Consider the following 27,844-nt stretch of genomic DNA (forward strand, 5'->3'; position numbering starts at 1 on the left):
TTTCTCAAGGTACATGTGCGCTTGCTTTGACAGCATATGCACAAAAAGGATCCCAAACGCTTTGATACATCAAGTTTCTTGAGATGGCTTTGACAAAAAAAACAACAAAAAGTTTCTCACGCTCCTGACTTCCTCATTATCCATTTTCAGCAACATTTTTGTCCTGCATAACTTTTCATGTCTAAGGATTTTTTTACTATCTTTTAGGAAAACTTTTCAGAAAATGTTTTCACTACAATGTTATTATAAAAAAATTTCTATAAATGTTAGAAAAATATTTTCTCAAGAACCTTCTAAAATGTATTCAGGAACACTTCTTTTCATGTAGGAATCAAATCTTTTTTCTTAAAAAGATAGGTAGACTAGATTGGGAGAGGCGGAAGGATAAAGAAGAAGAATTGCAGTTGAAGAAATAGAGATTTCTAAAAGGGTCCACAAACTAAACCATCAGGTTTGCGGACCTCTCCACATAAAGACAGCCACGTGATATCACATATCATGTGCTCACAACCAATGCATATACAAAGATTTTCATCTTTTAAGATGGTTGGAAACAACGAGAAAATCCTTGAAAAGATTGAAAACCCACCAAATGTTTCACACAAACCTTTTTGAAAAATTGTACACAAGTCAAGTTTGAGAAATTTATCTAAGTTTTCATACTATGTTGATGGTTTGGAGATAGTTGCAAAACTGGAATAAAGCCACTAACTTTCTTGTTTGATTCAGAAATGTTTTCTCGTATTACTCCCTTTCCTCAAAAGAGAGATTGTATCATGAAGTCTCTTGTTTTGAGATGAAACCTGATTTTGGGTAGAAATTCAGCTTACCTAAAAAATGCACGTGGCAAATGAGACGTTCAAAGGCTTCAACTAGAAAAGCCCATTAACACAAAGGGCCGAGCCCAACATAAGCCCGCGGCGCGCAAAATTCCTTCCTCCCCCGTTGGCTAGGGTTTCTTCCCCGCCGCGGCAAACCGTTTCGAAGCGCCCAAAAGGGGGGGACGCGGGGACGCGAGCTTTCGCCTCACTTGGCGTCACACTCCGCACAGCGGGTCCGCTTGCTCCACGCCTCGTCCCCCTCCTCCTCCCCGCCGCCCCGGCCGCCGGTAGCGGGATCATGGCGTCGGCTATCGGGTCGCGGCGGCTCACGGTGCTGCGGGAGTTCCGCCCGCACGGTCTTGCGGTCGAGGAGGCCGACGGCGAGGGCGGCCCCGGGGCGCGCCCGCCGCAGGACTACGATTACTTCCTCTTCGACCCCGCCCTCGCTGCCTCCCCAGGCCCAGACCCCGGCGATGAGTCCTCTGCCTCCAGCGCAGACGGCGACCATGAGCTCTTCATACGCGGCAATCAGTGAGCATTGCCCCCTCCTCTCTCGACTGTACATTCTACATTGTGGCGTAAATAGGAATTTCGAAGCAGCATGGGTCAAATTCCATATTGCAATAGCAGAGTTATTTAGCATCTGGCTTTCCAATTCTCTTGTTCTATTCCACACTAGCCAGTCTTGTATCTTAGTCTTTCCCCTACATACCTCGTACGCGTGGTTATGGTGAGTTACAGTGACCAAGCGCGTGCATGTTCTGTTATGATGGTTGATTTATCAGCTTTGTATTTCACTATTGCTCAAATTTTGTCTCCTTACTGGTTGATGGAGCTGTGTTCTATGGCATTAGTTATTAAATCTTGCTGTACTTACCTAACTGTGTCAGAGTAATACTGAACCATGTTTACCTTGTAGCAACTTGTAATTAGTATCTCCATCTGGAAGCAAAATGCCAACGGTAGTGTTTAAAGAGCTCACAGAGAGGCAGCACTAATAAGCAATGACTCTTCATTTTGTACTCTGGAATTGTATGGCATCATATCACAATTGATTAAATGTATGCCTGCTACTGTTGTGTCAGGAAGTGTGGCATGACCCTTTAGAGTCAATGACCGTCACCTTGTTTAGTGTTTTGTGGGTGGGTTGTTTCTTTTTGGGGTGGGGCAGGGCGCAGGTGTATCAGTTCATTCTCTCATGCAAAAGGGATTCCGGTTACATTTTTCAATGGATTGAACGAGGGCCCACTATAAAAAAAGGTTCAGTTGAGTTAAATATGTGTGTACTAAAGTTTGTGCTATGTTTTCTTTGTTTCATTGTTTAGTTGATTCTAACAAATTTTGTGGATTCTTTACCATTAACATCATCTGTTCCTGTTTTCTCTTCCTTCTAGGATAATATGGAGCAATGGTTCTCGAGTTCATAAAAGATATGTATCACCAAATACAGTCATTATGGTATGTTTTATGCCATATTGTTTAAAAGGAAATTAATTCCCATATTTTCTTTACTTGTTTCTATCAGTTTTACTCGACCTTTTTGCTCACTTTTCACCTTTGTCATTCGTGTTTGTTTTGTACCTATATATTTAACTATTCTTCTGCATGTCCAAGCTGGTTTCACTGTTTCGAACTGTATACAAAAGTAGAATACCTTCAAACTACTACCTGCTTTCCACCTTTACTTTTTTGAGTATACAGGAATTATTGTAGATATCGTGTGACAGAATACCTTGCTTTTCTCCTTTTTGTTAACCTTACTATGCATTTTCTTCATTTTACTCATAATATTTCTGATTACTTAACGATAGGTTCTCATTTGGTGATGCAAACCTAAATTGTAGGCTTGCTGGTGTCGGATGAATGCAATCAGTGATGCCCTTCTATGTGTCCTGCAGATTGATACTTTATCTCTATACAATGTAACTGGTCAGTTTACCCTGTTGGTCTATTATAAGCTGACTGACTAGTGTTGAAATTTCATGTATTTTCTGAGGCTTGTGATGTATGCATGCCATATTGCAGGTGAAGTTGTTAGTATTCCACTACCATATGCTATTTCATCAATATGGCCACTCCCCTTTGGTCTTCTACTTCAGAAATCAACTGATGGAGGTCGTATGGTGTCATCCTCAAGTTCGCTGCTAAATGCCAGGGATTTAAATCGTCCTAACAAAGAATATGGATTAACTTACAATGTTTCATGCCAATCGAACACCATGGAGACAGACAGCAAAGCTAATGGAGCCATTATCTCGTCGCACCTCATTTTGAAACATCCACTAGAAGAGCCTCAGGTATATGTTGTACAATATCATCTTTGTTTTTGCCTGGTAGTGATGGCTTGTCATTTTCCAACGTGTTCACTTGGTCAACGGTCAATGGACTAATTTCTCTGCAGCGACATTGTTATTATATAATTTCTGTTACAGGTTGCGCCTTGTGGTTTTAACATGTTAGCAGGGCTGCCTGGTGCTTTTTTAATCTAAGCACCAATTAACTATTTGCAGGCAACATATTTTGAAGAAAAGGACAAACTAACTATGATGAAAGATTTTGATGAAAAGGCTATCTGGACAAGTGATACGATACCTCTAATGGCATCATATCATAAAGGTTTTTATTTCACATTTCTCTACTCGTACATTTTCCTTTTTTCTGGGTGGGTTTAAGAAATTTACTCGTGGTATGCAGGGAAGTTTCAGCACTCTGTTTGGCAAATTGATGGTGCAAATTACCAGGAAGCAACGGATGAAAATACAATGCTACCTGTCTCATGCGATTTTTCTTCACATAAATGTGCATTCCGTAAGATATGGCAAGGGAAATGCTCCCAATCTGCTGCTAGTAAGGTTGATCCATCCTAATCGTGTATTAAGGAACTCCATTTGTGTTATTCTTTTAGATATGCTTATATTTATTTTGGTGTGCCTTTTAACCTTGCTAACAATTTGGTCTTACCAATCAGCAGCATCAATCCAGCTATTTTACTCATTACGTGCTAAGTTGCAATTTGTTCACCTAGGTAATTTTTTCTTTGTGATGTTAGGACTTAAGTCACCAATTGAAAACTATGGATGGTTGTCTTTCAAGTGCTTTGATAAAGAACAATTTACGATAGAGTAAAATGCACTAGAGGTCCATCAACTTGTAAGAGAGTGTCACTTGGGTCCATCAACTCCGAAAGTGTATTTTCAGGTCCATAAACTTTTTAAGTCATTCACAGCAGGTCCATACCCCTCCACGTGGGCAGGTATCGATGACATGGTGTGCCGACTGGGCATCTTTATCTCTCATCCATCACCCTCTCTCTTTCTTTTAGGAGGGGCATTTCATCAAGCACCTTGTGGACAAGATGAGCTGCGCCACTATGCCATCCAAATCTTGCCGGGCGTCGCCGGCGACCACCACCTCCGCACCGCGCAGGACGAGACCCACCTCCAGGAGCTGCCGGCTTGCCACGGCCACACCGGCCTTCGGCGCCCGGAAGCACGCGTCGAACGTGCCCTGGAACATGAAGTCCGAGCGGGGCCAGGAGCGTGCTCGTGTAGTTCAACGTGAAGGCGTTGGCGAGGAGAGGGAGGTGAAGTGCGTGCCGGAGTCACCATGGTCTGGCCCGCGCACGTGTGGTCCGGCTCCTCCGCTTGATGCCGAAGAACCACTCGCTAGCATCCCCATGGGCAGCTCCCTTGATTAGGCCGCCATCCAAGTCCAAATCCTGACGCAGCCAACATCGATTTGGCAGCCGCAGAGCTCAATTTGATGGTGCTGCCAACTCGTTGGCATCGTCGCCAACATCCTCGCATGCCTCGCATGCCGGGCAGGAGAGGGTCATGGCGGCCGTGAAGCACATCGTTAAGAGCCTGGCCGTGTCCAAGAACACCGACGACGACATGATGCACTTCCTGTCCACCTTCGACCGTCTTCGCCCGCTCTCCTCGCGGCGTCCAATTGCGGCTGCGGCGGCGATGAGGAAGAAGAAGAGATCTCGCCGGAGAGGTCATCCGTCGCTGCAAAACCTCCTCGTCCTCCGGCATAATCGGCATGACCGACTACCTGTACGCCATGGACAACGCCATCACCGCGGCTGGTCACTCTGCCCGCGCCACCGTTGCCGTGCGCACCACCATGCCGCGCCTGGAGGAGGCCCGCTCCCTGCTCTCTTCCTCCCTGCGGCACCTCTTGCTCTCCTTGGACGACACGCGACGCGCCGCCGCGCCACGGCACACTCTCCCCGGGCGCCACGGCACGCTCGTCCACAAGGTGCTTGATGAAATTCCCAGCCAAAGACAGAGAGAGGGTGATGGATGAGAGATAAAGATGCCCAGTCAGCACGCCATGTCATCGATACATGCTCACGTGGAGGGGTATGGACCTGCGGTGAACGACTTAAAAAGTTTATAGACCCAGAAATGCACTTTCGGACTTAAAAACTTTATAGACCCAGAAATGCACTTTCGGAGTTGATGGACCTAAGTGACACCCCCGTACAGTTGATGGACCTCTGGTGCATTTTACTCTTTACGATATGATCTTACGCTGTAATTGGTTGCTGCAAAATGAAAAGAAATAAGTAGTCAGGGACTTGAACATTTTCCTTTTATCAAAAAACATAGGAATATCAGGGACTTGTACAGCAGTGCAGGAACATAACTAAATTTAATTGCGGGGTGTGTGGGTGTGTTGTACTCTATGTACATTTCTTTTTCTTAATGCAATGTGCGCGGATCTCCTTCGGGTTTGATAGGAAGAAACATAGGAATATTGTTTGTTTAGAGTTTCAACATATCCAGGTTCCACATTACTGAATTCAAGGTGTAGTAGACACATTGGGTATCAATAAAGTTTTTCTTTTCTCTCTGTTTCATCTTCTCATGTTCTTTATACTGGTCATGACAGCAAAATATATATTTCCAACTATTACTTGAACTTGACTCCAACTATTCATATCAGGTCTTCTTGGCGACTGATATTGATGGATTGCCAATAATTTGTTTTTTACTGCATGAACAAAAAATATTACTTGCTATAAGGATTCAAGTTGATGATACTGCTGAAGAAGCTTTTGGTGATATTAAGCCTCACATGAGCTGGAACATTCCTGCATTTGCTGCTGTGCCAGTTGTCGTGACTCGTCCAAGGTGATTGCCTAAGCAAATGGTTTTGGATCCTTAGTCTGCTACTGCTAATTTTGCTATGTTTTCTGCAGAGTACGGGTTGGAGTTCTTCCCTTTACAGACATTCTCGTCCTGAGTTCAGACAATGATCTACTTCTCTATGTAGGTTCCCTGTTGTGCAAAGTTCAGACAATGCCGTTTTTATTTATTTTATTATGTGGATATGAACCTGAAGTCAGATTCATGCTGTTTTTGTAAGGCCCTGAAGACCCGGCAAATGGTCTAGATTTGCATTCAAATTTCATTACTTTAGTTGTTTATCACTTGGAAACAAGCCCTGGATGTTCATAACTTTAGTTGACCAGGAATCGATCTAATTAATTTCTATTGCACTATGAATTCAAACATTGTTCAGTTAAGGTTGAAACATCAGCACATGAATTTAAACATTGTTCAGTTAAGGTTGAAACATCAGCACCCTTAGATTGTTGCAGTTGTCCTATAATTTTCACTTTTAGAGCTTACCCTCCCGATCGGAAGTGAATTTTGAGGACTTACTCAATAAGAGTCTTGTGGATGCTGTGGGCTGTACCTAGTCTTATAGAGGAGACCATGGACCCAGGTGGCATAGGCATGGAGATGAGCTTCTATCTCAATTAGTTAAGAAGATTGTTAGGCTTAGGGCTGGCCATAAAGGGGTGCAGGCATTGCTATCTTTTAACAAGAAACAATCCTACATTTTGCCCCATCCAATGCATCTGTTGATCAGAGCCCCTGTCTTGGCTGAACAAGTCCAGCTGAGTTGAGAGGGTGATTGCGCTGCCATCTGCCTTAACTTGATCATCTTTTCACATTAAAGAGCTGTATAGACAATGCATTTTGAATACTGTAAAAAAAATCCTGACTTCAGACCTTATTGTTTGGTTATTAGATAATATGCCTTTTGATTCCTTTTGGTTGCTTTTTACAAAGTTCACTGACAGTTCAGCGTAGATTTATTCGAAAAGTTTTACCACTCCACTTCTTTTCCTCTATCTCTTTGCATGATGTAATTTAGTAATCTTTGTTTTTTTTAATGTGTACGATGCAGTCTGGGAAGCAGTGCCTCTGCAGATATACTCTCCCTATTGAATTGGGAAAAGGTTTCTTTTCAAATTACGACCTAAATTCTGAGATTTCAGATACTTACTCTGATCTTAAGATCACAAGCATAGCTGATTCTGTTGAAGGCCGCATAAATGTGACATGCAGTAATGGTCTGGTAGGATGTTCATGTACCTTTCCCTTAAATATCCTTATAGTTTACTCTGCATATGGTTTAGAACTGTCTCTGTTCCTTTTTGACAATTAATGTCATTTACAAAGGGTGTAATATCTTGGGGCTGTGTTTTGATTCTTTGATTCTTTATTCTGCATCGGTGATGCTTTTTGTGTTTCGAACTAAATAATACATAGAAAAATCTTTCTGCATTATGTCTATGGACTTGGTGCAAGACAACAGTTTATGTGGTTTTGCACTGTACAATGTGGGACTGAAATACAGAAGCTATTACTTTGGTTTTATATTTTTATTGTTGGTTGGCTAATCTATTATTCTATGACTAATAATCATGAGTTTCGTATGTGATCTTTTCTGGAAATATTAATTAAGATAGTTATGGTGCTCAGCTCTAAAAAAACTTAAATTTATTAGAGTTCTTTTTTACTGTGCTTCTTTCCTCACTGTAATTCCCAATTTTGGACTGCTTTGATATTTAGCCTTCAGTTGATCTTATGGTAAGTCTTATTCATTTACTTTTTTTTTCCAGATGCTCAGATGTTCGTTGCGCAAAAATCCTTCCTCTTCTCTGGTTACTGACTGCATAACTGCAATGGCAGAGGGCTTGCAGAGTTGCTTTTACAGTCATTTTGTTTCTCTTTTTTGGGGTGATAGTGATGCTACGTACCTATATTCAAGCTCCCACGCGGATTCAGAGTGGGAATATTTTAGTTATGAAATAAAAAGAGTTTGTACAAAATATGGACAAACTTTGCCAACTAAATCATCCACATCGCCAAGTAAAGCTTGGGACTTCCTGATCAACAGCAAATACCATGCTCAATACTGCAAAAGGGCTCCAACTTCTTCCAATTCATTTCTGCCTGTGTCTTATGATACACACAAAACAGTCTTTAATCCCTTTTCCCAGGATGAGCATAGCTCAGATATGTCATTTTATATTCGCTTTATGAGAGAAACACTGGACACATTGCATGCCCTATACGAGAACCTGAAGCTTAACATTTTGCGGAAAGAGTAAGTTCTGTTTCTTTTGTATAAAGATGTATTTTGTTGATATTGCCTTTTTTCAAATGTTTGCATGGTAGTTTGTGTCATAAGTAAAACATTTTGCTAAATTTCTGTTCACGTCCTTTCATCATGTATGTCATTCCTGAAACTCGTAGTTTAGTGCAATTATCTTGGAAGATTTTCTTATGTTGACTCGAGAATGATCTCTAGACTTTTGTTGTCTCATAGGAGTGTAGCTTTACATTATCACTAACAGACTGCTGATTGGTTTCCTCTTGTAGTTGCTACTAGCTATCTGGCTTATATTCTGAATTTAAAAGTGGCATTCATCCTTCTAACTTAACAAAACAGTATTACCACCTAAAGTAACCCCAACATGTCCTTCCAGAGAAAACTGGGATACTTGGCCTAAAGGACTCATGCATCACTGCAGCTGCCTTGACAATAATAACGGTAGATCTACTGAGAGAAAAAGGTAGATCAACTCAGGAAAAATATTATGGTAGATCAACTAATGCTATCTTCATTGCATGCTGCTATAGCATTTATCAAATAAAAAAATCCATAGTAACGAAAACCTTAAATTTTTTGATTTTCTTCATAGCTCATGGGCAACTCGCTTCTCTTGAGGCAGATAATGTTAGAAGCCAGCTAATTGCATAATAATTCATTTTTAGCCTGTTAAAATGTATGGATCAATGTTTCTGTGTGCTGAAAGACATTTGAGCATGATTTCACTGATTGTTTTTCATGTCTATAGGCGAATCTTGTAGTATGTCTCACTCATGATTGTTTTACTTCAGTTTACTGTGCATGAATTCACCGTGGTCTTGAATAGCTTGAGACCTTTTGTACTTATACCAGTGTTATGTAACTACCATATTTATGGCCATATTTCAAATCAATCTTGACTTTGTACTTTACTTTTTCAGGGATATAGGATGTCTTGCTTCATTGTTATGTGTGGTTGCTTCATCTCTGGGTGAACACACTTATGTTGATTATTATTGCCGTGACTTTCCACTCAACTTGATTGAATTACCTTCTCTAGCTTCTTCAACTTCTTTAAGAACTCCACCTTCTTTGTTTCGCTGGTTGGAATACTGTCTACGTGATGGTTGTGACTCAGCGAAGCTGGAAGACATTCCTACTTTAATGCGCAAACAGAAAGTTTCTGCTGTGAGTTGGGGTAGGAAGGTGGTGTCATTTTATAGTTTGTTGTTAGGAGCAGAAAGGAAAGGGAAATATCTCTCTTCTGGTGTGTATGGTGAGGTTGCCAGTGGTTCAGCCAGAAACACTGAGGAACTTACTGTTCTGGCTATGGTTGCTGAAAAGTTTGGTCGTCAGCAGTTGGACTTGTTACCAGTTGGTGTATCTCTTGTGCTTCGCCATGTGAGCCAACTCTCTATTCAACCTTTTGGTATGCTGCAATTGATTTTTTCTTGAGACATGGTTTCATATTACAGGCACTGGACAAATGTCGTGACTCTCCTCCTGATGACTGGCCTGCAACAGCTTACGTTCTTGTTGGCAGGGAAGATCTAGCTATGGCAAAGATGGGTTCAGTTAGGAAAGATAACGGGTTGTGTAACAATGATAATTTGACATCAATGTCAGTCCCTTATATGCTGCATCTGCAACCTGTAACCATACCAACGACTGCATCTGACATCCCTACATCAGAAGTTTTGAATTCTGAAGATTCGGATTCTGTCTATAAATCTATTGAGGATGGCATGGAACATATCTTCACTTCAACTACACAACTAAGATTTGGTCATGATTTGCGCTTGAATGAGGTTTGTCGTGTCTATTGAGTCAACCTGTCTTTCTGAATTACTGGATTGCAATTGCATTGCTGTTTACTTAATATTTTAATTCTTACTTCTAATTATAATCCCTACATCAGATGTTGTAGAATAGGTAACTGCTACATGTTTTGATCCTTCACCATATAGCGATTATAAGGCATAGCTAGTTAATTTGTGGGCCAACTGTTGGTTATGTGTTATGTATGAGGCACCTGTTGGGCCTAATATACAACCCAGTGGACCAATTTCCTTATTGGCTTATCTATTCTCGTATCTGATTGTCTGTTTTCTTGGTTACCTTGCAACTATGAACTTATGTTCATCTTGAAGGCCAAGTTTTTACTCAACTGTAACAGTTCAAAGGCTCAATGCTTTGCTTGTTAACACTAAGTTAATGAGTTTTGCCAGATAAAAACAACTAAAGTTTGTAAACTTCTTGCTCTGTCAATCAGAAAAACTAGGCCGGTGGGGTAAGACCGGCCCACAGTTTTGTTTTAAGAAGAACCTGAACCTTCTCCCGGCCTAGAAAACCCCCCAAACCCCGCCTTTGCCGGTGAGGGGGATTTTTTTAACCTAGACTGAAAATTCGCTCCCACCAGGAGTCAAACCCAGGACCTAGGGGTATTATTAAAGCATTACTACCACTAGACTACAAGCTCTTTCACAGACTCAAAATGGATGTAGGTGCCGATACAAAATAACCTTATGATAATGGCCACGACTTATAATAGACCCATAGCACACTTATTAATGCGAGTCTTTTTCTTATTTGTATAGTTTTGTGCTTCATACATTTTTGCAACAGGAACACTACGGGGCTTGTGTAACTCACATTAGTCTGCTCTAATCTTATTTGATTCCTTATATGGCTGCTTATAATTCTGTTATATTCTTTTGATTAGGTTAGACGCCTCTTATGCTCCGCAAGACCTGTGGCCATACAAACACCTACTAATCCTAGCGTGTCAGATCAAGACCTACAACAGGTTATTATCTCTTCTCGCTTCTTTGCTCGCAGATATCAAGCTATTATCTAAACACAAACAAGCCATAGCTCAACTTCAAATTACCTAATTGGCTAATTCCTTCTTGTGCCGCTAGCAATTGCTTTGATTCTTGATACTTTCCTGTGCACTTAGTTTTTAACATCTCCTTTGTTAAGAATTCAATAAAATATGTCACCACTGAGCTACTGAAGAACAAGCATTTCAATCAGGGTATCTTTTTCATTGGATCTCACTGATTACAAACTGCCCTTGTTGCTGACTTTTTCCCTTGTATTTTCAGCAACAATTATGGAATTTTGCACAAAGGACTACTGCTTTACCTTTTGGGCGTGGGGCCTTTACTTTAGCTACAACTTACACTCTGTTGACAGAGGTATGAGTTCATACCAAAATGTCATGATAGCCTGGATGGCTGATGTTGGTTTCCGTCAATGTTTAGTACCACAGGCACCTTCATTTCTTCCTATCTTAAAAGTATTTCCTTCCACTGCAGGTTCTGGTGTTCCCGAAGCTTGTGTTGGCTGGTCGATTGCCGGCACAGCAGAACGCGACAGTAATCCTTTTACTTCTGTAGTTTCAATTCCATTTTCTTCATTTCTCTTGCAATGTCCAGGATATCACTGTGCATTTCACTTGAGAGAATAGTACCGTGCTGTAAACAAGTTCAATGTGTGTAAAATTAGGAGTTCCGTTCTGAAAGATGACTAATGTGTGTAAATAGTAGGGTAGCAACTTGCAAACCTTGCTATGTTACGGTATTAACCAAGTAGAATTTCAAAACTGGTGGGAACAATAACTTATGGTAGCTCTCTAGTTCTCTCTTCTTTCTCTTTCCTCACTGTATTTTATACAGGTTAACCTTGACGTAAGTAATAGAAGTGTCTCAGAATTCAAATCTTGGGCTGAGTTTCATAATGGTGTAGCTGCTGGCCTGAGGCTTGCCCCTTTTCAGGTAACGCACACGATAAAAAATCTATTACCCAACTGTAGCAAAATTCAGAGTTCACTGACTCTGGCAGATAATTTTCTGTATGTGTTGTTTTCCTGTAGTTATAACTGGAGCTTACTATAGTGTTTTTCTGCAGGAGAAGATGTTGAGAACTTGGATACAATACAATAGACCTTCTGAACCAAATTTTACTCATGCTGGTCTGCTTCTAGCATTTGGCTTGCATGAGCATCTAAGAGTTTTAACTATGACTGATGCTTATCGATATCTCTCACAGGTGATCTTATTTGTTCTTCTTTGGTTATTTGTGGCCTGGGCTTGTGTTCTAGGGTTATAATGGAGGGTAAATGTAGTTGATGGGAGGATGAAGGAACTGAGTGCCTTCTCACCTTATCACTGTTGTGTCAAGAGGGAAAGAGAGGGTGGGAGGGAGCGACCTAAGAAACATAAGAACTAACATAAACTATATCATACTGAGTCGATGAAAAATTATACTCAAAGTAACAGAATAACTAATAGAGTAATAAGAGACAAGGGCTCATCTCTAGGACGGGTGAATGGTGAGGTGAGCTGTTCTTGGCCTGCCCAGAGTAGGTATGGCCACACATAACTGTTCGGTCCTTCGACAGGAAAATAGTTGGTTTTACTAATTCCTTGCTTTTGCGTTTTCCCTAAAACCTGTATTATTTATTCCTTGCTTTTGGTTTTCCCTAAAAGCTGTATTATTTAATCCTTAGTCCTTTTGTGTAGCATATCACAGCATGTTAGGAGAGTGCCGCTGTGCTATTTTGAGTAACTTTTGCAAAACTGCATACTGTTTGTCCAAGTTATCACAAAACTATAGATTTAAGAAGTTATATCCCGAAACTACAGATTTAACATGCCATAGTTTCACAAATCACAAAAACTACAAATCTAGCATGCCATAGTATTACAAAGTACAATGGACAAATTTAGTATGTACTGTATCACAAAACAACAGGTTTCACTCGTCTAAAATCTATAGTTTTGTGATACGTTGATGGATTAAATATATAGTTTTGAGATACATATTCATAAACCTGTAGTTTTGCGTTAACTTTGACAAGCAATTCGTAGTTTTGTGAAATTTACTCATTTTCACTAAGCGCAAGCTTTTATTTTTATGCAGGAGCATGATATAACAACACTTGGTTTGTTACTTGGTTTGGCAGCATCTCATAGGGGAACAATGGATCCTGCAATATCTAAGGTATTGACTTCAGTATGTTGGATGTGTATGAATGCAGTTATTAGGTGGGTTTAATTATCATGGTTAGAAGTGAACTTGTGGACCAGTATAGGGAACTGTTAATCAAAGTTTATTCCCTATATCCGATCTCATTTCTTTTGGGAAATTTGATCCATTTTCTCTGTAAATAATATAATTTTTCTGTAGCCCGTACCTCCCCATTGGGTGCTTGTAGCTCCAGTCCTGTTTGAACAGATTAGAATTTGTGTTACTCGACTATTGTTTGGGAACTGTGAAAAATGTACTGAACAGCTGTCAGTGTGGTAACCACTGTCTGTCTTATGAAATGTTGCCAACCTCCAATTTTGTAAAAAAAAAGGTTTGTGCATTGTTTTCTAGCACTGAATCGCTGTTTTTTTTCTAATCTCAATACCTTTTTTGGTCCGTATAGCTCTTGTTGCTGTTATATTTTTTCCATAAATTAATAACATTATGACTAATTGCATACATTGTTGTGCATATGACCTTACTCTGCTATAATATTTTCTCAATCGCATTGGATAACAGATCTAGTTGATCTTGTCTTAAACTTGTCCGCGAGAGAACCAAAGCGCATACTGTCTTACACAAGCTGTTAGAGCTTATGGTTTCAAATCACCTAAAAAGAACATGATTTGAATAGCTTAGACTCACAGTTTTAGACTAGATTTGCAGGAGGACAAACAGTCATATTTGTATGACTCTTTTTATGGTTTTTGTCTGATTTTTAAGTTATTTCAGTTGCTCCCTCCTCTCTGTAATACAGCGCCTCATTCTCCTTTGGACTTGTTTCTGAACATAAGACCCCCAGCATGAACTGGATGTAGTTAATGAGTCATTTCAACCTTGCACCCCTACCTAAGGCACAACTGCACTACCATCTATAATCATTGTCACCATTGTGGGTGTTTCACCCATCTAACGTGGCCCAATATCAAGAAATTAAGTACCTTAGTGTTTCAGTTTTTTTACATATTGTGAAACTACACAACATTTGCCTATTTGAAAAACCTTTCAGTTGATGTCCAAACTAATGGTGTTTGCTAACATGCACCTTTGTGAATATGGTCAAAGTTCGTGTAGTTTCATAGAAGTTCCAAAAGATGCAGTTTTGCTGTGATTTAAAACCCATAAATGTACTCTTATGAATTTGTGCTGTCATGCTGTTGTTGCTGCATTGTCACTTTGAATTTTGTGATTTTCTGATATTATGCTCTGTATGCTGCGTTGGTTTTGCGGGCATACAAGAAGGGATAGAGTCCGGAACGAAGAGATTCGAGATAGGGTCGGGGTGGCACCTATCGAGGAGAAGTTGATTCAACATCGGTTGAGATGGTTTGGACATGTACAACGGAGGCCTCCCGAGGCGCCGGTGCGTAGTGGAGTTTTAAAGCGGGGCGATAATGTAAGGAGAGGTAGAGGTAGACCTAGACTAACTTGGGACGAGACGGTCAAGAGAGACCTTAAAGAGTGGAATATCGCTAAGGAATTAGCTATGGATAGGAGCGCTTGGAGATTAGCAATTAACGTACCTGAACCGTGACCTTTGTTACTTTTTGTTTAACCCCTAACTCTTCCTTTGGCTTGTACCCTTTTTGTGTTTCTTATTCTTGTTTTCTGTGGGTTTCATCTCTAGCCTATCCCAACTTGCTTGGGACAAAAGGCTAAGTTGTTGTTGTTGTTGTTGTCTGATATTATGCTCTGTGGCAACTTGAAATGACTGGCTTTATGATAACTTTACAGATGCTCTACTTTCATGTTCCTTCTCGGCATCCATCTTCTACGCCAGAGTTGGAATTACCAACTCTTCTACAGGTAACCCTGCAGTAGGCTATTGCATGCCTTTCCTTTTAGCCTAATATAATTGAACTTGTGATACTTAATTTATTTTTGAAGCCTGGTCTTGTCTTTATGAGATTTATACTATGGATTTGCAAACTACCCACGCCTGATTTTTTTTTCTTCACTCAAATCTTCACCCTCCTCCCCAACTCTGACGAGATTGGCGTCTTCCTCTTCCATCTCTGACAGTATCAAACGTCTCATGCACCTTATGGTTAGGGTATTTGTATTCTTTTTTTTTTGTTTTGGGGGGGGGGGGGGGGGGGTTAGGGTTGCAGGTTTAGAGGGGTGGCCAGGGGAGGAAGGCTAGCCCAGTGGTGGAGGCGGTCGGTGAAGGGGGCAGTGGGGGCTTCACTCGTGGTGGAGGAGGATTACAGGTGGGGTTTAGTGCGGTATGGGGACCAGTGGCTGGAGACAGGAGTGCAGGGCGGGGACATTGGTCTCTTCTCAGGCATCATGGCCATAGCCAGAGGAAGAAGATGCCTGGAAGTAGTAGGAGGCCCCTGGATGAAATGTTTGATGAAGATCCAAGGGCCCAAATTTGGGGTGTGGGTGTGGGTAGTAGAAACCAACACCCAGGTATGCAGTAAGGACCCATCAGGGCCATTGTTGAATAAGATGCTAAACCATGCAAATTTGCAAGTTTTGTTGGTTGCTTAGAATACTGAGTGGACATGATTGTCCTTTTATCTTTGTTTTTGTCACTAGGATAAATGTTCAGATGTAGGTTTGTACCTGGTCTTACATGTAGCAAATGCAGTAAGAGCAAGTGATAAATTGTAGATACTAGAGACAATATGGAGTAAGTGGATACAATTAAACCACACAGACACAGTTGACATATTAGTAAGGATAGGATTTGTGCCAATAGGTAATCGCCTTGCTGGAGTTTTCCATTTATTGAAGATTGAAGTGTTATAATTTGGATGGTAATCACCTTGCTGGAATTTTCCATTTATTGAGGATTGAAGTATAATAATTTGGATGCTTTTCAGAAGACTTAAAATTTGTCTCCGCTAAGAATTAAAGACTAATTTGGTGGTAATACCAACTTCTCTTTTCATGCTTTATGGTCTTTTTAAAAAAAGGAGGGAAGAGAGAAAACAGGCAGTGTGAATTCATGTGGTTTCCATGTTCATTTTTGCTGAATAGCAGAGAAAAAACGCTGTCCTCTTTCGAACTGTTTTATCTGAGTACAACTGGTCCTGCAACAGGTTACATGAGCAAACACCGGAAATGAAGCAAATGATACTTAGTATTTAATTTATGGATGCTTGTTTTTGTACTGTATTATTGTACCCTGGTATGTACATCATGAGTGTCAGGATTGACTAATAAAGCTTGTAATGTGGCTTGCTGATTTATATCGCTCTTGTAGATTCACACGTTGGTCCCCTAGTTCATCTTTACATAGTGATTCACAAGCACTGATTAAAAACAGTTACTCTATTATCAGCTGCTCTGTTATGTCGTCTTGAGCAATGCCTTACTTAAGCTGATTAATCCTATAAGCAGACAAGTATTAGACACCAACTCTTCCTTCAATTTTCTGTGCTCAGTCAGCAGCAGTCATGGGAATTGGACTTCTATATGAAGGCTCAGCACATGCACTCACCATGAAGATACTTCTGGTAATCATGACAATAAGTCAATAAGGCTCCCTTTTTTCTTCTCTTTTGATCCTGTATCAAGTTGTCCTTTTCTTGTCTTGGTTTTTTAAATCAAAGAGCAAAGAAAACATTGCTTCAATTTTTCTGGGATACTACCATGATGTTATTCTGCTTAATCTTCGATGCTAGCATTTTGGTATAAGTTCTGGCAAAATAGAAAAATTGAGAAAAATTAACCTTCTGTTTAATGTAGATTCATTATTTTTTAAATATTTCATTATTGTGGCAGTTTCACATGTAAAAACTGATCTTCCTTTGACCTTACAATATGCCTTGGTTATGACTAATTTTTTTAGTATTACACTAATATTTTGATAGTGTTATTATCTTTTTTGATTCATGTGGTTATTGTTAGGTTCCATCTCTAGGCTACACTAACTTGGTAGTTGGGTGTTGGAACTAAACGTTTTTTGTTGTGTCTTTAGGGTGAGATTGGTCGAAGAAGTGGTGGTGATAATGTGCTAGAAAGGGAAGGGTATGCTGTTGCTGCAGGTTCCGCATTAGGATTTGTTGCCTTGGGTGAGTTACATTCCATAAGAAATATTACCTGTTGCATTCTTGAAGTGGCATGCTTGCACAAAGTAACGAAAGAGTTTCTCATAGGTCATGGCAGTGATGCATTTGGATTCATGGATACTTTCCTAGATCGACTTTTCGAGTATATTGGCAGTAAAGAAGTCTACCATGTAAGATTTTTTTTTTCATAGCACTACATGCTTCAGAAATATAATGTTTCTGTTGCTCTCTTAAGATATGGAATTCTCTGTGATACATTACTCTCCTAGTTGAATTTCAGGATGTGCTACATGGCTTATGCAATTTATTTCTTTAAGATTCAGCTTTGGGAAGTGGCAAATCCTGTAAATCCCCTTAGGGTATTTGATTCTTGATTTATTGATAAGTATTTTATTCATAGTGATCGATGGTGCTACTATAATGTTGATATGTGCCCTTGTTGCCCAGCTATTGGAATGACATGTGGTAATAGATCAAAATATTTGACTGAGTATATGATCTGAAATGTTTAATACTCCCTCCGTCCCAAAATACTATTCATTTTAGCTTTTCTTGGTAATAACTTTTGCTATATATCTAGACATAGTATACATCTAGATGCATAGCAAAACCTATGTACCTAGAAAAGCCAAAACAAATAGTAATTTGGGACAGAGGGAGTACATCGGAGAAGCAAATGAGGCTATTTTCCATGAGGTCAATAACTTCATCACACCTTCGCTATATCTAAACTAAAGTAGGTACAAGTGAACACGTTTAGCTTCTAAGTTGTCATGGATGGAATGACCTAGAGCTAAATATCTAAACTAAAGTAGGTACAAGTGAACACGTTTAGCTTCTAAGTTGTCATGGATGAGATGACTAGCTAAATAGCCAAGGTGAACACATTTCAGTTTGCAATGGTGTTATACGGTAGTACTGAACAACATGCCTCTCAAAGCTTCATTGGCAAGGCCAGTTTGCAAGCTATGTTTTCTTGGTTAATTTCATGATTGGTTTAGCAGCAGACTGGTGGATTTTGACAATATGCTTATATGTATCCAGTTCGGTGGATATTAGCTGTAAGCTACGCCTCTCATAGATTGTATCCAGTTTACTGATGGAAGCTGGATATAAAGCTTCATTAAGGTCTTTACTGAGTTGGGCCTTTAAATGACTAACCGCTGCTTGCAACATCCACTGAACAGATACCAGCATTTGATGTTTCTTTGTTTCTTTCCCTAAGTCAATAGTTAAAAATGCTATTTGAAGAGTAATCAGTGCCATGATTCTTTATTTAGGTTTATCAGTGTCATGATTCTTTATTTATAATTCTATTTTACAAGTTGATGATATTCTCAGGAAAAACACCTAAATGCAACAACTGCTGATGATCAAAGTGTCAGCACTGGCCAGGTCATTTCACTTTACACAGTGATTTCCAAAGTTCCATAAGTAGCTATAGGTTTTGATATGTGTTGCTATCTTGTTTTTTGTACAGATGATGGATGGAGCACAAATAAATGTTGATGTTACTGCACCTGGAGCAATAATTGCTCTAGCTTTGATATTTCTGAAGGTATGTTTTCTTGGTTACATGGTATCTCTTTATGCTTTTAGAAATTATTTTTATTGATAACGCAATACCCATCTGAATTTCTGTATTATTACGGTTCATATTACAGGCTGAGTCTGAAGAGATTGCGGCTAGACTCAGCATCCCCAATACTTACTTCGATTTGCAGTATGTGAGACCCGATTTTGTTATGCTTCGCATTATAGCCAGGAATTTAATATTGTGGAGCAGGTAATCTTGCGATTTCAATCGTAAGTTCTTGTGTGGCTTGTTGATGGTAGCATAAAACTAAAGAACTATGTTGTCCTGCAGAATACAACCTACCAAAGAATGGATCGATTCTCAAATTCCTGAAACTGTAAAGTCTGGTGTTTCCAACATTAGTGAAGGGGCTATCGACAGTGATGAATTTGATGCTGAAGCTCTTTTTCAAGCTTATGTTAATATAGTGACTGGAGCGTGCATTGCACTTGGTGAGTAGCATTGTTTGTTGTGGACTTGTGGCAGCTGACATGAGTCACTAACTGTTTGTGCTTCATACTATTTTCATAGTATAATGTTTTTAAGCTTCTATAAAGATGAGCTAATTTAGTTTTCATAATTTCTTGTATTATTTGTTTAATATAGGCTTTACATTGATATTGAACAACTAAGAGGAGCTATTGTTTGCTGGTTATCTTATTCTAGTCCTGCTAGTCCTGTACCGGCTGAATAAATTCTCTTTGTATTGTTCTGTTACTACAGCACATCATCTCCTTTTCTTTATTTTCGGAGTATGGTTTACTATCTTTTTGTTCGTGGACGCTGTTGATGCTTATATTCTTTGATCGACCGTTTTGCATAACCAAGTACTCATGAAGCTACAGTGGTTATTTTAGTGGAGCTATCAGACTCCTTTATCGATAAGCCCATCACATGTTTGCTGCCCTTCACTGGCGTAATCAATGTTTGCAGGACTCAAGTATGCTGGCAGCAGAAATGGGGATGCCCAAGAACTACTCTACGCCTACACTGTCAATTTTCTAAACGAGGTATGTACATGGCCTGTTCAATTATAACTGTTAAATAGTATTATGGTAATATAATTGCTCATTGTTATGCAGATTAAGCACATACCTGTTCGAACAGCAAATATACTACCAAAAGGATTACTACAATATGTTGACCGTGGAACCCTTGAGCTCTGCTTGCATCTTATTGTTCTATCTTTATCTCTGGTTAGTGAGAAAGTTTATCATGATTTTATTTACATAGAATATAGTACACTCGATACAGATGCTGCTGTCTTTACACATTTCACGAAATCTTACTATTTTTACATGTCACACATTGTTGTTGTCCTAATAAACAGTTTTCTGCACCTATGTGTTTTGATTTTTTGTCATTTTCCTTTGCTAAGGTAATGGCAGGATCAGGAAATTTGCAGACTTTCCGCTTGCTGCGTTATCTTAGAGGAAGAATTTCCGCAGAAGGACAAGTGAATTATGGATTGCAGATGGCTGTGAGTATCATTAATAGCTCTGATGGACAAATTTGTTTTTCTTCAAAATCAAATCCCAGAGGACTAATAACTAATATATTCTTTTATTGTGCACTATGAGGACTCTGAAATGGCTAAAGACCATCGGGCCTTTTTGACCGAGTCGCCCTCTAAATGTGATTTCTTTTAGGCAGTCATCTCTGTTACCTTTTTGACCGATGTTTTATGTTATGTTGCATTGAGCACATTTAATTATTTATATACATGAAACTCAATTAAAGCTTGAAAGAAAACAGATTCTGGAAAATCTGTTAGAAGACTAATTGGGGTTGTGTTAGCTGGGCTCATGGGCCCGTCTCACAGGCCTTCTGCCTTGTGCGCCTAAGGTGTTTAGGTAGATAATTATCTAATAGGCAAGGATCTCCGTCGGTTTACTCTGTTTCTATAAGTCTAACCCTAGGACCTCCTTGCCTATATATGTGTACCCGAGCCATACATTGCTTTCAAAATCCATGGGATCGGCTGGTTTTCACTTCGTTTTCTTGAACTGCCCTTTGGCCATCACTAACGTGGCTACTGGATTCTATATTCTGGCTTTGGCTTTTGGTAGGGAACTGTGGGTGTATTCCTAGTTGATACAAAATCTTTTGGGTGCTTCTGCCATATGAAAATTAAACTAAATTGGTATTTCCTGTTATTATCAGTTAAATCAAGAAAGATGCTTTCTGCTCCTTCTATATATGTTTTATTACACTTCAGTGTGTGTTTGGTTCACATCTAAATTGGTAAACAATATGAGATATCTTATTAAAGCATCATTATATGAAATTGAACTAGAAAATCTGCTCTGAGATTTTTTTTCTCTCTCACGTTGATGAATTAGTAGCTTATTATGTGAGAAAATAGGCTAATCCCGTTTATCAACAATGTAGGTAAGCTTGGCTATAGGATTCTTGTTCCTTGGAGGCGGGACACACACCTTTTCAACTCAAAATAGTGGAATTGCTGCATTATTGATCTCACTTTACCCACGTTTGCCCACTGGACCAAATGACAATCGCTGTCATCTCCAGGTCTTTGTCTTCTACTTCCCTGAGCCTCTGACCTTCATTGTATGTCATAGCTTCTTTTGTTGCAAACAAATTTAAGTTCTTTGTGTCACTGTAAGTAGGCATTCAGACACCTATACGTGATAGCTACGGAGCCTCGATGGGTTCAGACGGTAGATGTTGACACAGAACTTCCAGTGTATTGCCCATTGGAAGTGACAATTGCTGAAACAGAGTATTATGATGAGACCAACTATTGCGAGGTGACACCTTGTCTTCTGCCAGAACGCTCAGTGGTACGTATGGTTGATTTGATTTATGTTTAATGGCAAAACAGTATTCTTATAAACACTTTTAAACATGTAAACCATATATTCAAAGTTTTGAGGTGACTCAAGAACACAAAAGAATTTTGCGCAGCAAAAATGCAGCTTTTGGTTTATCTTCTCTTTTTTATAGACCAGAATTACAGGGCCTTAGTGGCCGAAGCTAATGGCCATGATGGCCCTAAAGCTCAGGGGGTGCTGTGGAGAACAAAATGACTACTACCACTACTTCCTAAAGACCAGGACCTGCTAACAACCTTGACTTGTTCAGCCGACTGCTAACTGAATGAATGACTGAACCTGAAACTATGAACTTACTGAAGGGAAACTTAAAGACTCGACACTGACAGATACTGAACACAGGGACAGGGTTTACTTCCATCAAAATGGTTCCGTTGCCATGTATGATTAAACTCACTCTTGTGAGCTGTTTTTCTATTACTATATCCAGTAAAAGTATAAGCTATGAATGAATGGCATTGAGAACAGATAATATAGGAAAGAAAATCACAATTTTCTTATGAAATGTGTGCGTAGGGGAAGAAAATTTATGATCACGCAAAATTTCATAGAAGTGGGTATTAGTAAGGCTTCCAAGTGTTCAACAATTTTTTTCAGCCCCCTATCTTTTTGTGTTTTCTGGTACAATCAACTTTGATAACGAGTGTTGCCTGTTGACATGCAACCTTCCCTAATTTTTTTCAGCCCCCTATCTTTTTGTGTTTTCTGGTACAATCAACTTTGATAACGAGTCTTGCCTATTGACATTCAACCTTCCCTCCCCCCTTCTCACTCTAATTTTTTAAAATTTTGTTAATTATATAGAAAGTGCACAGGTTTAAACTTAGTTGCAAGTTTGGGCCAGTATATTGCAGAATCTAAAAAAGGCTATTTCTGTTGCAGCTTAAGAGCATTCGAGTCTGTGGGCCTAGATATTGGCCTCAGGTGATAAAACTTACACCTGAAGGTATATTACTTATCCTGAATATATCACGTTTCTTCAAAAAAAGTTGCATTAGATTCTTATCACGACTCTCAAATAGACAAACCATGGTGGAGATCTGGAGACAAGGCAGATCCATTCAATGGGGGAGTAATCTACATAAAGCGAAAAGTTGGATCATGCTCCTATTCTGATGATCCAATTGGCTGCCAGTCTTTGATTTCACGGGCAATGCATGAGGTTAATCTTTTGTTACGCTTGTGCGGATGTGTTCCTTACTGTCTCAATTGAGAACTACAGGTGATACTGACTTGTAATTTTATTGTTCACTTACCTCAAACTTCAGGTTTGTGATACACCATCTGCTAGTTGCAGTAATCAACCAAACAGCACTAATCATAGCTCCTTCAGAGTTGATCAACTCGTGAGCACTTTTTCAGCCAATCCAAGCTTGATTGCTTTTGCAAAACTGTGTTCTGAGTCATGGAAGAACAGGTGAGTGAATTTTTTTTCCTCTTTCCTTATATTTGCTAAGATGAGTGGCTGGCTTGTTTTTGTATTCTGTTCTAATGTTGTCTTCCAACTGCAGATGCAATGGCAATTTCCGAGAGTTCTGCTCTCAAGTGCTGTATGAATGTATGAGCAAAGATAGACCATCACTGTTACAGGTTTCATACTGTGAACTGGCATATCATCTTTTACACTCAATTATCGGCTAGATTGTTTTTAATGACAGTTGTTTTCCTTGTTTCTCTTCCAGGTCTATATCAGTTTTTACACAATAATTGAATCAATGTGGGAGCATTTGAAGATTGGAAATTTTCCTTTCTACGATTCCCTTTTCCTTTCCAACTTGAAGGTTCGTATGGAGCGCTTTATGCATGACATATCGGTCTTTATTGCCAGTTCCGGTTTGTTTGAGTCTCCATTCTAAAAATTGTTTCCAGCAAAGTTACCTGGTCCAATGCCAGAAACTAATTAGTTCCTTTTTTATTGTTTGGGCAGTCATTTTGTGTTTTTCCCCCTTCACTTTTTAAAGTTTTATCATACCTACATGCTGCATGTTGATAAAGTTTTCATAGTCAGAAATCACCCAACTTTTGGTGATGTTCCTATGATTCCTCTTTCTGATGTGCAGGTGGCTTTGGCCTACAATGAAGCTTTAGTGGATGGTAGAATCACAAATGGAGGAATTATTCAGTCCACATTCTTGGAGTCGCTTATGAAGCGCGTGGGAGACATCTTTGCGGAATTGCCTAACCTCAAGGATAACCTTCACAGTTATTTGACCACAAGCAGATGGCCTGGTGAACAAAACGATGCGGCGATCCTCTCTTGGTATCTCCAGTGGTACAGCATCCCACCTCCCCATGTTGTGGCTTCTGCTGTTGAGAAGGTTAAGCCCAGAGTCCCTACTGGGGTATCCATGCTCCCTCTGCTTCGCCTGCTCCTGCCAACCACGCACCTTGTGGGACTGATGGAGATCGAGAAGTTTCAGAGTGCCATGAAGGCCTAAAAGCCCAGCGTTGCAAGTGCAATCAATGCTGGGCCTTGTTGCAAGGGTAGTCAGCATTGTTAGCGCACTAGGTGAGAATGGGGGAACTGATTAACCGACGGCAGGTCTTCGTTACTTTAATGGGTTAGTGAAGGGCATCTCTGTACAGTTTCTGTTGATCCGTAGTGGATTTAACTTAATTTAGCCTATTTTGTCTATGATTTATTCTCGGCAATACTTTTCGAGGAAAGCTTATACTTCCCGGTCTAAATCTATGTATATATAAAAGAAGTTTGAACTCGAAATTTGAAGTTTAAATCTAAATAAGTCTGTAATTTTTTAATTTAGTTCTACTTTAGATTCAGACAATACAAATTAAATTTGGGATTGTACCAATGTTTTGGGAGGTAGAGGAACAAGAGGAGAAATGGAGGTGGCACGCACTGCCTGGAATGCGCCACCTACATGGGAAGCTGTTGTAGACGTAAGTTAGCATTTTGGGTCATCTTTTGTAACGGCCTATGGAGTAGTGGATTCCAAAGCTTGTGGTGCTCGTTACTGGTTTGTGTTTTACAATAGTAGCAGGATCGATCGTCGGAGATATCAATGAAACCTCTCCTTTTGCTTGGGTTTGCCCGTAGAGTTGCGAACATGTTATACAGCTTGTGCATGCGTGTACCTCGCAATATGATCTGTATATGTGCATCCACGTGAAAGAGATACTATGGGTGTAAAGAGTCTAGACAAGCCTAATAGGCTTGTTCATCAGCACCTCCGGACCCAACTCTGCAACTGTCTGAAGAATTGAAGCCATGCGCGCGTTCACGGTGAGCGTGACAAGGCCGCAGCTCGTGCTTGCCACGGCAGTGGCGGCGCTGGTGTCGTCGTCACAGCTGCTCTTGCTGGCAGCCGCGGCGGATCAGATTGGGCGGCCCGGTTGCCCGACCGTCTGCGGGGACGTGAGCGTGCCGTACCCGTTCGGCATCAGCCCCGAGTGCTCCCTGCCGGGGTTCATCCTCACCTGCGACACCAGCCGCACCCCGCCGCGCCTGTCCCTCGGCGGCGACGGCACCCTCCAGGTCACCAACATCTCCCTCGACAGCGCCACCGTCCGCGTCAGTGGGCCGGCCATACACATAAGCGTGCCAAGGACTATCATCACGACTGCAGGCAACGGGACATGGGGCGGCCCGGCGTGGGGTCTCAGCGACGGTGGTAGCAACATCCTGTCGGCGGCGAGCAACGAGCTCATCATCACAGGGTGCAACCTCTTCGTGGGGCTGCGAGTCACGGGAGACGTCAGGGTCATCAACAGCTGTGGCACGCTCTGCGGCACCGTCCCGCCGGTGTGAACCAGCCGCCGCGGTTACAAGAAGTGCTCCGGCATCGGTTGTTGCCAGACACTAATTCCCACCGCTGCCACGTCCTACGACGTGAGGTTGGTGTTTGTCTACGATGGCCACACCATTTCAAGGCCCACAGACCTCACCTTCTCTGTTCTCATCGCCGAGGAAGGGTGGTTTGACGGGAATTATTCCGCCTCCAACTCGGCCGTGCCCGAGAGGAGCACAAAAGTTCCGGCGGTGCTGGCATGGCGCATGGGCGATCAGGTCCAGCGTGCTGCGAGGACCCGACAAAACGCTTGATGGGAACGCGACGTGCCCCAGGGATATAGGCAGCACCGCGTGTCACAGCCGTTATAGCTCCTGCACAAGCATCCAGCCCTCGGACAAACACAATGACAGGCTACACCTGCAAATGCTGGGATGGCTATCAAGGCAACCCTTGTCTGCCTGACGGAACTGTGCCAAGGTAAGCATCTGTTTGATTCTACTTCCTCTTGTCACAAATAACTTGAAATCTTAACGAAAACTTATTTATATTTTTTTAGAAAATTTTTTAGGATGAAAGTCACATGTAGATCTATGACAGATTTCTTTACAAAAATGGGTCAGATTTACAATATTCCAGCATAAGGAAAAAAAATGCTCTTGCAGTAAAATAAAATATTCCAGGTAGAGAAATAAAATTTTATTTAAAAATCAGGGGTAACAGATGAAAATATAGTCCATTCCCTTTTCTTAATAATATATTTTTGTTGGATATTGTAAATACATTCTCCTAGAAAATAGCGTTCAAAGGCACTGAACATATTGAAGACCATGTCATTTCTAACACCTAAAGTATATATATGGGTGTTGTATTAAATAGAATATGAGCACATGGGACTGAGCAAAAGCAATTTTGATTACATGTGGGCCTTAAATTATTTATTCACAAAGTTCTTATGCAATAACAATGGAGTCTTTTAAATTACTAGCCCACGGAACAAGGGTTGATGGACTAGTAATAATTAGTTCACAGTAAAGCATGCTTAATATATACTCCCTCCATCATCCCAAAAAAGCAATTCATCCAAGGAATTTTAGAAGAGATTAAGAAAAAAGTAAAATGACACTGATTGCCCCTAGTTTTTAGCCATATTTGGTACTAACTGACTGTTGCATGCCCACATGCACATGCAAACATGCAAAATTGGTATAATGACTTATTTTGTGGGATAAATTTCGAACCACAGAATAACTTATTTTTTGGGATGGAGGGAGTAGTTCAATTATTGTACAACAGTTGACCTAATAATAACGTGTTCTTCAAAGCGATTGTTAAATTTAATATTGTACCATATAGTGATATATAGTAATATCAGAATCAAGATGTATCAATTGTACCATTCCAGCACCTTCTTCCCTTCTCAGCGACAGCGACACCGCCACCGCCACCGCCACCAAATCATCTATCAATTGTACCATTCCAGCAGGCGGCACTGACAAGAGTCATGCCGTTGAGATCATAACCCAGGAGATTGCAGAGAGTCCAGTAGGTGCGAGCATCCGGGAAACTCTTGCCTACACAGCTGCCAGTTGCAAACAAAATGAAGAACAATCACATTTGATGAGGAAACATGTCAGTAATTCAGGGCCAAAATAAAGTGCCTGTTATTGTTATTTGCCAGACCTCCTGCCTGTCAGTATTGCTAAAAGAACTGAAAACAAAACAAAATGCAAGATAGGGTTGCACATAACATATAGACGCAAGAGCAGCCCTTAACTTTTTTTTTATTTGGTAAAAACAGAAAACCAGATGCTCTGCAGACACCATGTTTAATTAACAGGTATGACAAAACAAGTTTTACAAGCATGCAGTACATCAGAGCTAAACTGAATTAGCATGGCAACTTCCCAACTCTACAACAGATCCCGTAACGTTGTAAATAACAACCAAGCACTTCAAGCAACTGAATCAGCCAGTGGCACCTACGATCCTCGAGGGCTCAAACCCCCAGCCGCCACTTGCGTTTCTTCCCCCATGTAGGCTTTGTTCTGGAGCAGTAGATCAGCCCTTTGTTCCAAAAATAGCGGTAGCAGCAGGTGACGAGGTGGTGGACGATGCTGTGCGGGCTGGGCGGGGGGCTCTCGACAATGTCCCCGTCGCACGCCGGGGACAATGTGCCATTGCTGAGGCTGCACTGCATCAGGCGATCTTTTTCTATGCTGTCGCAGAGAACGATGGACGCGTGGGCTCCCCACCTCTCCGGGGGACGCGTGGGCGAACCGACAGATGTGTACGTGCGCGAGCACGACCGTGACCGTGATAGCCGCGGAGACCCGGCGGAAGGACTGCACCTTGTGTTCGTCGGCGTCGAGCCGCGGCCGGTGGCCCTTGA

At 40.8% G+C, this 27,844-nt stretch overlaps 2 protein-coding genes across 5 annotated transcripts; both read left to right on the plus strand.

Moving 5' to 3' along the window:
• The first annotated feature begins 1,010 nt into the window (after positions 1 to 1,010).
• On the plus strand, positions 1,011 to 24,512 carry LOC112875576 (anaphase-promoting complex subunit 1). 4 transcript variants are annotated; one of them, XM_025939461.1, is made up of 37 exons: positions 1,011 to 1,352; positions 2,216 to 2,279; positions 2,666 to 2,750; positions 2,847 to 3,118; positions 3,332 to 3,437; positions 3,516 to 3,673; positions 5,775 to 5,962; positions 6,031 to 6,100; positions 7,029 to 7,199; positions 7,747 to 8,234; positions 9,161 to 9,620; positions 9,695 to 10,027; positions 10,942 to 11,025; positions 11,327 to 11,419; positions 11,540 to 11,599; positions 11,900 to 11,998; positions 12,132 to 12,272; positions 13,146 to 13,226; positions 14,988 to 15,059; positions 16,646 to 16,717; positions 17,182 to 17,275; positions 17,360 to 17,442; positions 18,614 to 18,667; positions 18,753 to 18,830; positions 18,937 to 19,058; positions 19,140 to 19,300; positions 19,782 to 19,858; positions 19,931 to 20,044; positions 20,227 to 20,328; positions 21,240 to 21,380; positions 21,479 to 21,652; positions 22,586 to 22,649; positions 22,726 to 22,865; positions 22,972 to 23,120; positions 23,215 to 23,293; positions 23,386 to 23,484; positions 23,764 to 24,512. In XM_025939461.1, the coding sequence occupies exons 1-37, from the start codon at positions 1,120 to 1,122 to the stop codon at positions 24,139 to 24,141; spliced, it is 5,439 nt and encodes a 1,812-aa protein (XP_025795246.1). In that variant the 5' UTR covers positions 1,011 to 1,119; the 3' UTR covers positions 24,142 to 24,512. The 4 variants fall into 4 exon arrangements, 3 of the variants coding, with proteins under 3 accessions (XP_025795246.1, XP_025795247.1, XP_025795248.1); XM_025939462.1 differs by lacking the exon at positions 1,011 to 1,352 and having other exon boundaries at positions 2,236 to 2,279; positions 2,633 to 2,750; XM_025939463.1 differs by lacking the exons at positions 1,011 to 1,352; positions 2,216 to 2,279 and having other exon boundaries at positions 2,697 to 2,743.
• A 420-nt stretch (positions 24,513 to 24,932) lies between these two features.
• On the plus strand, positions 24,933 to 25,472 carry LOC112873406 (wall-associated receptor kinase 3-like). Its single transcript, XM_025936366.1, has one exon. It carries the CDS (start codon positions 24,933 to 24,935, stop codon positions 25,470 to 25,472), a length of 540 nt encoding a protein of 179 aa, XP_025792151.1.
• Positions 25,473 to 27,844: the final 2,372 nt, after the last annotated feature.

This window comes from Panicum hallii, chromosome 9 (genome assembly GCF_002211085.1).
Source record: "Panicum hallii strain FIL2 chromosome 9, PHallii_v3.1, whole genome shotgun sequence".
Classification (NCBI taxonomy): domain Eukaryota; kingdom Viridiplantae; phylum Streptophyta; class Magnoliopsida; order Poales; family Poaceae; genus Panicum; species Panicum hallii.